The sequence below is a fragment of the Botrytis deweyae genome, assembly GCF_014898535.1.
Source record: "Botrytis deweyae strain B1 chromosome Unknown BDEW_007, whole genome shotgun sequence".
NCBI classification, from domain to species: Eukaryota; Fungi; Ascomycota; class Leotiomycetes; order Helotiales; family Sclerotiniaceae; genus Botrytis; species Botrytis deweyae.
The window spans coordinates 1,133,169-1,146,241 of record NW_024066214.1 but is presented as its reverse complement, the minus strand read 5'-3'; the positions used below and the strand labels follow the sequence as shown (position 1 = coordinate 1,146,241).

The 13,073-nt window shown below is 44.6% G+C and overlaps 3 protein-coding genes across 3 annotated transcripts; 2 read left to right on the top strand and 1 right to left on the bottom strand.

Annotated features, from left to right (window-relative positions):
• Nucleotides 1–341: 341 nt before the first annotated feature.
• On the bottom strand, nt 342–2,074 carry EAE98_004059 (uncharacterized protein; the record flags this gene model as incomplete). Its single annotated transcript, XM_038951679.1, has 4 exons — nt 342–923; nt 979–1,510; nt 1,567–1,724; nt 1,784–2,074. 4 exons carry the CDS (start codon nt 2,072–2,074, stop codon nt 342–344), a joined length of 1,563 nt encoding a protein of 520 aa, XP_038812152.1.
• A 1,676-nt stretch (nt 2,075–3,750) lies between these two features.
• Nucleotides 3,751–8,595, top strand: EAE98_004058 (uncharacterized protein). Its single transcript, XM_038951678.1, has 4 exons — nt 3,751–4,064; nt 4,121–4,300; nt 4,349–7,970; nt 8,026–8,595. The coding sequence occupies exons 1-4, from the start codon at nt 3,888–3,890 to the stop codon at nt 8,268–8,270; spliced, it is 4,224 nt and encodes a 1,407-aa protein (XP_038812151.1). The 5' UTR covers nt 3,751–3,887; the 3' UTR covers nt 8,271–8,595.
• A 1,028-nt stretch (nt 8,596–9,623) lies between these two features.
• Nucleotides 9,624–12,749, top strand: EAE98_004057 (uncharacterized protein; the record flags this gene model as incomplete). Its single annotated transcript, XM_038951677.1, has 3 exons — nt 9,624–9,659; nt 9,712–9,788; nt 9,839–12,749. 3 exons carry the CDS (start codon nt 9,624–9,626, stop codon nt 12,747–12,749), a joined length of 3,024 nt encoding a protein of 1,007 aa, XP_038812150.1.
• Nucleotides 12,750–13,073: the final 324 nt, after the last annotated feature.

The following is a 13,073-nucleotide window of genomic DNA, read 5'->3' as shown; positions in this document are numbered from 1 at the left end:
TCCTATGTTTCGCTTTCTTTTGTAATTTCATGCATCGCTTCCTCCCTTCCTCCCTCCCTTCCTCCCTCCATTGCCCCCACCATTTAAACACGCGGAAGACAAAGCAAGCTACCTACACTACATTAACAAATCCCTACTTGCTACAGAGAAGATTTTCCACATCCATAGACAAGATATATGTCTGATTTGGCGACGCTTCTGCTAGCTGGATCCGGCCAGAATCTTGTTATATCAATTTGCTGCACATTTGAGAAATGCGACACTCCAAAAAGATGCTCTTCGCTCCATAATGATATGAGAAAATTGTGCAAATATATCAAGGCGCTATGATGAGATTAGAACTATGAACCCTGGGCTGCATAGCCTGAGCCATATAGGCCATTACCAAAGGTCGCCTGACGTCGACTTTCTTTATGGCTGTTGTCTTCGGAATGCTTTCTGGGTGGCGGTGGTAAGGGACCTGCTGGAGCTGGACGCATTGGAAGGGTTGTGGTGGTAAAATTGGGTGTATTTGCGCTAGAGGGACCATTGCCCTCATGTGGATCAGGTGCGTTCAGTGCTGCAAGTTTTGGTATCGAGTTGGTGGTGCTGCCTCTTATAGGTAGACCAGGATGGAAAGCTACACCTCCTCGACCCGAAATACTACCATTCTTAGTAGGAGAGCGGGATCTCGGGTTATGGTTTTCGTTGTATTGCGGAGAGGTTACCGAGGAACGTGGATCGGCATTTTTAATGGGAATATCTCCCGATGTAGGCGTTTGCGAAGCATTAGGTGAATCATCGCCGCGTAGGACATCTCTACTCGCTGGTGATAATTGAGGTGCAAGATGTGACTTGCGGTTGTCTCTTTCTAACATACTGACAGCCCACTCACGAAGATCCACTGGGGTTCGCTTGGCAGCTTGGACAAAAGGTTCACGTTCCTATTAATCGTTAGTATATAGATCCTCAACATTGATGCTAGAAAATGCAACTCACATAAAGCTCTTGAGGGGTTGGCCTCTCTTCTGGAGTCTTAGACATGCATTTCTGGATCATGTCTTCAAGAATTTGAGGAAAAGCTTCGCTCTTGGGTAGCCTTGGCGCAGGCTCATAAACAATTTGTTGAAGAAGGTCAAGAATACCCGATGGTGCTCCATCTCCATCAGATAAGTGCTCACTAGCGTCGAATGGAAACTTTCCAATTGCGAGCTCCATAATGGCGAGACCAAAACTCCAGACATCAGACTTTACAGTGTATTTCTGTCCTTGAATTCTCTCTGGTGCCATGTATGTAGATGTTCCAACGAAGGTGTCTGCCACTGAATTGACCAATTCTCCTGAAACACCGAAATCACACAGCTTAATCTGACCCTTCGAATTCACCAGGATATTGGATGGCTTAATATCTCGATGCATGATGTGATGTTTGATGTAAAGATACGTGAGGCCTCCGAGGGTAGCTTCTGCGATTTTTCCAAGTACATCGACTCGAACAGGACCGAAATGTGTCGAGATTCTATCTAAAGATCTGACAAGAAGTTAGCTTCAGCATTTCAATCAAGAATTTTCTCCCAGCAACCATACCCAACATCCATATATTCCATACACATGATGACATCGTTGTTATCGCTCAAGAATGCACCATAAAAGTTGACGATGTATTCCGAATTACAGTCGTACATAATTTGTAATTCTCGAACGATTCGACGACGCATTTCCTTTTTGGCTTCGACATGTATAACCTGTGTTTGCATGAGCGATTGTTTACACTTTGAGTCCTCGAGAGTTTGTGCCATCATACCTTTCTCGCCATGACCGTGCCTGTAGCCATATGTCTGACTTTGCTGACGGTTCCTCCATTTCCATGACCGAGATCTTTCAGAACTTCTAAATCCTCCCTCTTCAAATCCAACTTGTATTCGATTCCAATCTCTAGTTGTGCGGTCTGTCTACTACTTTCACTGCTAATCCCACCAGGAATCTGGATATCACTCTCGGATGGTGCCGCAGCACGAGGTGGGGGTGCATTCAATGCTAGACCTTTCACATTCTTCCTCTTCAATGTGCGCACCGAACCAATACCGTCTGACATTTTGTAATGATGGCCTAGAAGCTAGAAGTATTGACTGATGTCGAGACGAAATGAATTTTCAGAATCGCGCAAATTTCTGGGAACGATTTTCCTAGTTGGCGCTTGAAAAAGGTGCTGTCTGCACGAGCGTATGAGCAAGAAATCGACAGCGATGATGATGAGTGAGTGAATAGGTGTTTGGTAGATATTCCTTCAGCCCCTATTATGGATGATTATTCAAAGTAGAACGAAATAATCAGGAGATCGAATAAAGTAGATAGTTCACTTGTCGTCGAGGATTATGGGATTTGGTGGAGGGACAAAGTGAAAGCGGGACAGTCGTTTGGGTTTGGCGCTATGGCAGCTACTACTGTAATAAGAACGTGGAGGCGCGGTTGAAGAGAAATTCTATCTGGAAATATTGTTTAGGAAATGGGGAACAATGAAAAAAGTACCCAAGTGGTGGTAAAAAAAATCAATGGAAAATGTCTTTACCCCTTAATGGATGTGATTGTATTGTATTGGGCAAATCCTTCTCAGAGAGGGGTTGATATTTCATCTCATAGGCCGTTCCCATACGTACTATCTAGCTAGATAGGTATATAATCCAATATTTACAGTATTATTGCCCATGTCATATTTGTGTACTTTCGTACCTGTTGAAGCTATTCGTTCGTGCTTGTCTCATCAATTTAAGTTTCTAACAGAGAAGTTTGCATTGGGCATTATCTGGCAGGCGCGTTTATCGTTTGAACGAATGAGAATGTGAAGACAGCTTTGGGGGCCAATGTTGGAGACGAGGAGACCAGGGAGATTTGAAGCATGAAGCGCTCTGTGCTGTGTGTAGGTATGTAGAGAGGACTTACTATATGACCCCACTGATCGTTAATTTCACACAAGTCAATGGGAGATGTACCCAGTAGATAGTAGCTATTGTTGTGTCATGTAAATGGAGATCCATTTGCCAAACCAAACAAATGGTTGTATTTGGATGGCTTGTAATGAGTAATGTACCTATACCTACCTACTTCTTCAAGAAGATGTTTTAGTTCTATTGGAAATCTGGTACTACTGGGCATCTATCTGTTGCACCTACTAGGGACCTGAACTGAAGCCATCAGATAGTCCGTTTCCTCTGCTCCTTCTTGTACATAGATGGTACATCGATACTAGATAGGCAGCTTTCGGTTTGGGTTAGAGATGCACCAAACATATGTACAACAAGGATTTGTGATATTGATTTTATATCTGGATTGGGAGAGAGGAGCGAGTTTACCTCTTAGCTAGAGCTCGTCACTTCTTGAGGAAATGATTGAAATTCTGTAATTGCAATATCGACCTTTCGCCGAGACGACCACACCTAGGTATACCAATTCTGATGCGAACTCATATTTTCCTCAAAGCGCATGGCCATTAATGATTGTAGTTCTGGTACAAGCAAGCAACAATGTTCGAAACTCTCTGCTCTGATAGTTAGGTATCGCGCGGATCTGGCCATTCACGTCCAGTGTGGCTCATGTGGCTGGAACCTGACCGGGGACCTCGAAGGTTAGGTAGGTAGTACCTAGGCGTAGTAGATATGCAGGTGGTACTTGAACCTCACATATGAGGCTATCAATCACTAGCCACAATTAATAAACTCCCAGTCGCGAGAACTAAAAGGCTGCCAAAAAGTTGTCAAAAGGCGGTTCTTTCAGGTTACTTTCAGCTTTCAAAACTACAATTTCCTTACATGGAATTATCACAATTGCCTTGTATGCAGCAATTGTAACCTCATAGCCTTCGACATTTTCTATAACAATCACCAAAAAACCCAGCAACGAACGCCGCAATCATGAGTATGCGCGATCTGATTGACGGTGACGTTGAGGTTGATGAAGAGGAGAACGATGAGGAATTCGACGAGGAAACTGGTGAAGCTCGCTCCGCGGGACCCCGAAGACAAAATGGAGGCTTGGAAGATGATTCAAGTGAAGAAGAAGATGATGACGATGAGGAGGCAGCTCGTGCAGTACATAGCTCTCCTCCCAAATCTCCATTTGCGCATTATTACTGACACGTTGCCAGATTCGAGAAGGGTTCATCGTAGATGAAGATGAAGAGGACGATGATGATGCGAGAAATAGACGTCGCCGCAGAGAAAAAAAGCGCCGCAGAGAGCAGCGGGAAGAAGAGGGTTTGGATGACGAAGATTTGGATCTCATTGGAGAAGCAAATCCAGAATGGGAGAGAAAGACAACACAGCAGGTTTGTTACATTCGCATATGTCTACCTACTAAGCTAATTTTCATGCAGCCAAAGTTTAAGCGTCTTAAGCGTGGCCACCGAGAAGACAACGATCAGGACCGAGAGCGAGGCCTGGACCAAATCTTCTCTGATGATGAAGAACAAGATGCGCCACACGATTATGAGCGATCCTTCGCACGCCCGGACCATCGTATTGATGAATTCGCAGATTTCATCGAAGAAGACGAGCTTGAGGACGATGAAAGAGACAGACTTGCCGAGGAAAGAGAAGTAGCCCGTCCAAGAGAAAAGGGTTACGTTGGTGGTGCCGAAGCATCAGGTCTCGATAAGGATGCTTTGGATGATATGGAAGCTATCTTTGGAAATGGCGAGGATTACGACTGGGCTCTTGCTTTGGAGGATGAAGCTGAGGCAGCCGAAGCTGGGGACCAGAACCTTGAACTCAAGGATGTCTTTGAACCTTCGCAGCTCGCGGAGAAGTTACTTACAGATGAGGATAACTTTATTCGGTACTCCGATGAACCGGAACGATTCCAGCTCGATCGAAAACCTTACAAGCATTTACAAATCACCGACGAACAATTCAAAGAGGAAGCTCGATGGATCACAAGTCTCATTTGGCCAAAAAAGAACTTCAACGGAGATATGCAAGCTCCATTCACCAAAGCTATTAGCAAAGTCTTGGAGTTCTTTGTTGTGGATGAAGTCGAAGTTCCCTATGTGTTCCAACATCGAAAGGATTATCTCATCCATGCCAGAAAAAATAAAACGCGATCGGATAACCCAGATGCGCCTGAATACGAAGTAAGCGCAGACAAGCTCCTGAACCAAGACGACCTCTGGCGCATTTTGGAACTCGACTTGAAGTTTAGGGCACTGATCGAGAAGCGTAACGTTCTAGACAAGACCTATGAGAACTTAAAGTTGTCCGTTGGTATCAGTGATGCAACCTTCGAGCAAATGTTACCGGACGCCCAAACTATGGAAGAGCTTCAAGATATTCAGGATTACCTGTATTTTCAATACTCCTCGGAAATCAAGTCTCTGCAGGATGCCAACGGTGAAGTCAAAGAAAAGCGAGCTGGCAACAAAGCATCAAGATTTGATCGTGTTCGTAAAAGCAGGGCTTATGAACTCGTGCGAGCTTATGGAATCACGGCCGACGAGGTTGCTGGAAATGTTTTGATGGAAGGCCGCAAAAAATACACAGAAGATCCTCCTTTGAGCCCAATTGATCTCGCCGATACTCTCGCTAGCCCAGAAGATTTCCCTACCGGCGATGGTGTTTTGGTAGCAGCACGAAGCTTATTCGCCGAGGAACTTTTTATGAGCCCAAAGATGCGCCAGCATTTCAGAAAGCATCATTATATGCAAGGACTCGTCAGCTGTGCTAGAACCGATAAAGGTCTCAAAAAGATTGATGAACAACACCCTTACTATGAACTGAAATATCTCAGGAACCAGACTTTCATGGACATTGCAAGCAAGCCTGAAATGTTTTTGAAGATGTTGAAAGCCGAGGAAGAAGGATTACTAGAGGTTCGAGTTTCTCTCCAAAACGAACGCGATTTCAGAAAACAACTCTTTGCGGAGTTCAGGTCCGACAACTACAGTGAGGTCGCTGATGCGTGGAACGATGAAAGACAGAAAGTTCTCGACATAGCATTTTCGAAGCTTGAAAGGACTATCACCAAAGGAGTAAAAGAAAGCATGCGAACAGAGTGCCAAGATTCTATCCTTAAAATCTGTCGAGAAGAATACTCGAGAAAGCTTGACCAGGCGCCATACAAGCCGCGAGGCATGGTTCTGGGTACTATTCCTCGAGTGCTTGCTCTATCTAATGGTAATGGTGACCCCAATCGTGATGCCGTCTGCTGGGCCTACGTTGAAGAAGACGGTCGGGTTCTGGACCATGGAAAGTTCGACAATCTTTCCAGAGACCAGAGAGCTAGGGAAGCATTTGTCGATTTGGTGCGCAGGAAGAAACCCGATGTTCTTGGAGTTAGTGGTTTCTCTGTCGAAACTCATAAGCTTGTATCGAGTCTCAAAGAATTGGTGCAGGAACACTCTCTACGAGGAAATGAGTTTGATAATGAAGATGGTGATGGTGAGCGAAGTGAGCCTCTAGATATTATCGTCGTAAATGACGAAGTTGCTCGACTTTATAAAGACAGCCCAAGAGCTGCTGTCGATCACCCTGCATTTGCTCCACTCGCTAGGTATTGTGTTGGCTTGGCCAAATATCTCCAGAACCCAATGAAAGAGTACGCAGCTCTTGGAAAGGACATTATTTCATTATCATTCCACCCATCTCAACAGTTGCTGCCGGAGGATAAGCTTCGAAGACAATTGGAGACTGCAATGGTTGATATGGTCAATCTTTGTGGTGTCAATATCAACGAAGCGGTCAATGACGCTTACACAGCAAACCTTTTACCTTTTATCTGTGGTCTTGGTCCTCGAAAGGCTACCGCTGTTCTGAAATCTATCAATGCCAATGGTGGAGTGGTGAATACTCGTGAAGAACTTGTGGGTGATCCGGACAACAACAAATTGCCAGTTGTAGGTCCAAGAGTTTGGAACAACTGTGCTAGTTTCCTATACATGGAGTACGAAAGCGCAAATCCTGCGTCTGACTATCTTGACAATACCCGTGTGCATCCAGAGGACTACGAACTCGGTAGGAAGATGGCAGCCGATGCACTCGAACTTGATGAAGAAGACGTCAAGGCAGAAGTAGACGAGGGAGGACCAGGAGCCATTGTCCGGAAGCTCATCAAGGACGATGAGCAGGAGAAGGTGAACGACCTGATTCTTGAAGAGTATGCCGATCAATTGGAGAAAAATTACAATCAACGCAAACGTGCAACGCTCGAGACTATTCGCGCTGAGTTGTTGGCGCCATACGAAGAATTGCGTCGCAACTTTGGCATGTTGTCTGATGACGAAATTTTTACCATGTTGACTGGAGAAACTCACGAGTCGTTATGCGAAGGCATGATTGTATCTGTCAACATCAGAGTGGCAAAGGATGACTTCATTATCGCTAAGCTGGATTCTGGAATCGAAGGCCGTGTCGAGAAAGACGATGGCTCAGATAATTCCAACGCCTCTTTGAACCGTCTATTTTCCGTGGGCCAAACTGCTCAAGCTAAGTTGCTTGACGTTGATCGACGAAATTTTTCTGCCAGATTATCACTACGCGAGTCACAAATGCGACCATACAGGAGACGCATTGACCGCGATATTAGTACCTGGGATATACATCAAGAGCAAAAAGATAGAGAGGAGCTCCGCGAGAAAGACAAGGCCACAGGTCGCGTTCAAAGAGTTGTCAAGCATCCTCTCTTCAGACCATTCAATGCCACCCAAGCGGAGGAATATCTCGGATCACAAGCCCCTGGAGATGCTGTTATTCGCCCTTCATCAAAGGGAAATGACCATCTAGCAGTTACATGGAAAGTCGCCGATGGCGTATATCAGCACCTCGATGTATTAGAGTTACAAAAGGAGAATGAGTTCTCACTTGGTCGACAATTGAGAATCAACAACAAATACAACTACAGTGATCTTGACGAATTGATCGTGGATCACGTTAAGGCTATGTCCAAGAAAGTTGAAGAGATGATGCTGCATGAAAAATTCCAAAAAGGCAGCAGAACCGACACGGGTAAGATTACTTCTTTCGATTATGATAATGATAAATGTACTGACTTCATTCTTAGAACGTTGGTTGACAACCTACACGGAGGCCAATCCCAAGCGATCTGTGTATGCTTTCTGTCTCGATACGAGACATCCTGGGTATTTCCATTTGTGCTTCAAAGCTGGTCAACAAGCGCGCGTTAATTCATGGGCCGTGCGGATCGTTCCCAATGCTTTTGAATTATTAAAGAGTCAATACCCCGATATGAAGGCATTGTGTAATGGATTCAAACTGCGCCACACAGCGGAAATGAATCGAAGATGATGAGGGGTGGGATTTTTCTTGAGGTTAGTGAGCTGAAGGGGGCTGAGGGATAAATCTGATAGACGAGCTACGATGCATCTTTCTACAACATGTAACAAAAGTTCTCGGGGTTTCATAACTTTAGCATTCAAAGGGGTTAAAAATGGACAGGAGCACTATCTATTGGCCTAGAAGCTAGGCAAAATTCGAGCCAAGTTTATAAGAAGTAATTAATTTATACCTACCCAATACCTATTTACATACATAGTACTTCTAGGAAAAGATAGAACAGAATTAGTCTTTGGTTGAATTTCTTGATCCTGCTAATTATATAACCTTTCTCTCTTGCAATTAATGATTTCTTATGCACTATCAATCCCTGAGCTTACTTGAAGTAGTCTCACCAATTCCATAAGCTCGGCGATTATTCATTTACCTAGGATTTGTTGGTATCTTACATGTACTGACTGCACGACGTTAGGTTAATCTTATTACTAGGGATACATAAATTTGTGCTAGAGACGTGTCAAACAAACAACAAGGCTGAGATTAGCCAGAATGACATCTTGACAATTGATCGGTTGTCGTATTTGATACGTAGGTACCTATGTATTTGATAGAGCTTTATTAGCCTCTAGCTCGCTCGGCTTTGGAGATGGTGTAACGGGATGAATGGGGTGTAACCCTGTCTTGGTTTACTCTGCATGATGGCCGGATGATTTACGTAGCCTTTTGGAGAATTTTCTTACTTACCTACACAACCTTACTGGTTGGTTCCTTGAGATATATTGATTTCCAAGGTTCACCAGTTGTTTTGTTATTTCTTCTTGATTTTCATAAATCAATCATAATTTCCTTTCACTCAATGCATCTCCAAACAATCAATTCATAAAAGTGGTGCATGGACCGTTGAGCCGCTGACAGCAAAAGCCCAGCCTTAAGCCAGCCTTCAAGACCAGGTCGAATGCTATTCCAGGGATTACCTACGTAAGAAAGTTATCAAACAAGTAAACATCAGCAAGCATCCGCAAGAAAACCATCCGCGAGCATAGCACAGTAATAAAACCCAATATACGAACGAACAAATGGGATGAACTTTCGTACCGAATACGTGGAATCATCAAAGACGAAACTCTCATTGATTACCTATTGAGGATATCTATGAAGGGAGATCCTAACCTGGCTCCCAATCTCAACACTTCTCCACTTCAAGTTAACATTCTTAATCTGCATTGATTTCCTGGAGTACTCGACCTTCCTAGATATTCCCTTTCCTGCCACGACCAATTCTCAATCAACTTTGAACAACTTCCCCATTTCTCGGAATATTCGGATGAGCCATCAAACGGAAGAAAGGCAATAAAGTAGAGCGCGATGGCCGGCATGGAGCAATTAGAAATTCATAGCAAGGTATGTGTAGTACATGACGTGGATAGTACTATTGTCTAATAGATTTATGCAGTCGTATATTGTTCGATGGGTCAAGGTTGAGGAGAAACACACAATCTCATGGAGTGTTCAACCGCACAAAAAGTCCATGTGGGATAGCTCTATTTTCTAATTTTAGATTGTATTATTGACTATAACAGAAACTTTGGAATTGTCAAGCACCCAGGAACAGGGTCATCAACCAGTGTAGCCTCCACCCCGCGACAACCCAATTTCGACGATGCCGTTCATTCCCTTCATCCAGATTCTAGTTCGCAGAGAAGACTATCCGCTACCACCGATTCGAGAAACGATTCTTCCACCGCACAAGACCAGTTGAAAGCAAAAGGTTTCATATTAGTTGAATGGTGTGGGAAATGCGAAGCAGACAAGGTATCCATGGGCACATTCGCGGTGCCGGTGGGTCATGGGGGAATGTACGGCTTGGTATTCGACAATACATTCTCGAAACAAATATCGAAGACTGCCACTTTCGTTCTTCTGACATATCCATCTAATTCCCCTCCCCATTCGAGCAATCTCCAAAAGCTACAGGGTCTGGATGGTTCGCATGCACAGAACAGCAGAAAGCCAAGTCCAAATCTCTCAACCGCAGCTTCGGAGTCCGTTGAAAGTTTACAGAGTACGGCGATGGGCAGAGGTGCTAGTAGAGGTTCTATGATTAGCAGGAATGATAGTGAAGGTGGCTTTTCAAGCTACCATGTAGGTGTTTTACAAAAGAGAAGAAGAAAGAAGGGACAAGGCTATGCTCGCAGATTCTTCTCTCTGGATTTCGCAAGTTGCACTCTATCCTATTACTATAGTCGCAATTCGTCGGCACTTCGAGGAGCCATTCCATTAAGTTTAGCTGCGATTGCAGCAGATGAGAGGAGGAGAGAAATCAACATCGATTCTGGTGCTGAAATCTGGCATTTGAAAGCAAACAACGCCAAGGATTTCGAGGAATGGACCAAAGCTTTGGAGAAGGCTAGCAATAATGCTAGAGGCCCTATCGGAGGGGTCGAATTGGAATCAATTCCAACACCGAATGTGGGATTGCAAATCAGGACCAGCTATCTACAGGTCCCATCAAATAAAGAAGAAGAAAATGAATGGGTTCAGATTGAAGGTCTTGTGAGTAGGATTGTAGGAACTAGGGATGCTGTTCGTAGATTATCGAAGGATACCGCCACACCAAATAGGCGACACTCACATCTTCTTGGGGCACCTTCCGGAAGTCCTCTCGTCGAAGAAAGTGCTGACTATTTTGCTCCTCAAACCAACCAAACCAGTCAAACGAATGAAAAGAGACCTTTTTGGAAACGAAAGCCGAGTACACCCGCACCTGGTACACCGACAACGATGCAACGCGGTGTGACCGCACAACTTGCAGTTCCAGTGCCCGCGGCAGCGTCTGCTGTTAGTGAGATCGATGTAAATGGCTCAACCCCCCGAAAATCGCGTACTTCACATGAAGAACAGAACATTCATGACCATTGCACATCTTTACTCAAGGATCTAGACGCAGTTCTCTCAGACTTTCAAACTTTGATAGCTAGCAGTAAACGTCGCCGTGCATCAAATGCTGCACCTATGTCTGCTAGGTCTACACACAGTATAGAATCAGCTTCTACAGGAGAATTTTATGACGCAGAGGCTGGAGATCCGGACCATTCACAGGTTATGATCATCAATCGCAAGAGTGGGGAAGAAGAAACTATAAATTCAGAAACAGAAGAGGAGAAGGATGATTGTGGTGCTTCTACGTCTTCTAGTGGAGGAAGTGAAGAAGTCGAACATGTGAATGGTGCAGCAGCACTATTCCCAATCAAGCCCAAAAATCTAGATCCTTTACCAATCAAGGCAGCACCAAAACGTCGAAAAGCTATTCCACCTGCAACAGTTATGCCTCCCAGTTTGATCGGATTCCTTAGAAAGAACGTGGGTAAAGATTTGAGTACTATCAGTATGCCAGTCTCAGCCAATGAACCTCTATCGTTATTACAACGCGTGGCAGAACAGCTTGAATATTGCAACCTCTTGAATACAGCCGCAGATCAAAAGGATCCGATAAAAAGATTGTTACATGTAGCAGCATTTGCAGTATCACAGTTTAGTAATAATCGAGCTAGAGAGCGTGCTATTCGTAAACCTTTTAATCCTATGCTAGGAGAAACTTTCGAGCTTGTGAGAAGCGATCAAGAAGTTCCGGGAGGGTTTAGACTGTTGGTGGAAAAAGTCTCGCATCGTCCGGTTCGGATGGCTTGTCAAGCCGATTCGGCTAAATGGTCATTGGGACAGTCGCCAGCTCCAACCCAAAAGTTCTGGGGGAAATCGGCGGAACTTATTACAGATGGTCGTGTAAGAATGGTTCTGAGACTTCCGGATGGTATTGAAGAAAGATATACTTGGAATGTGGCGACTGTGTTTTTGAGAAATGTAGTGATGGGGGAAAAATACGTGGAACCGGTCGGAAACATGACGGTTACGAATGAAAGTACAGGAGCAAAAGCCTTGGTAGAATTTAAACAAAAGGGTATGTTTGGAGGTAGAAGCGAAGATGTAGGCGTGGAAGCATATGATGGGGAAGGAAAACATACGGGGATTAGTCTCCAGGGAAACTGGACCAGTTCGCTCAAACTGGTCGAAGCGGGACGTTCCGGGACGGAGATCTGGAAAGTGGGAGAGCTGGTGGATCATGCGGCGAGCTGTTATGGGTTGACGACCTTTGCGGCGCAACTTAATGAAATTACGGAGATTGAGATGGGGAAGTTGGCGCAGACGGATAGTAGGTTGAGGCCGGATCAGAGGGCTGCCGAGGGCGGGAGGTTGGATGAGGCGGAAGATGTTAAGGCGAAGTTAGAGGAGGCGCAGCGTAGGAGGAGGAGGAGTATGGAGGAGAGGGGGGAACAGTGGAGGGCGAAGTGGTTTGTTAAGGTTGAGGGGGGTGTGGAGGAAGAAGGGGAAGAGGTGTGGGGATTGAAGGGAGGGAAGGATGGGTATTGGGAAGAGAGGGAGAGGGTTGCGAGGGGAGAGGGAGGATGGAAGGGAGAGAGTGTTTTTGAGGTTTAGAATGGAGATGGATGGAAATCTTGGTGTTGATGTTGATGTAGTTAGGGAATAGATTTCAACATTGATTATGAATGAAAGAATAGAATACCTAGGAATAGGAATAAGAATATGAGATCAATCTACACATCTGATAATTCAGCGCAAATATTGTAGTGGATAACTTTATTGGTTTTCTACTCCACATAGATAATGCATGCATGCATGCTAATGAATCAAGTCTGTCTGTCTGTCTGTCGGACCATCTAATTCGACCTAAAAACTTAGAAACCCGCTCTTGAATTCCGACTTACGTGAGTCAAGAATTCTTTCTTTCTTTCTTTCTTT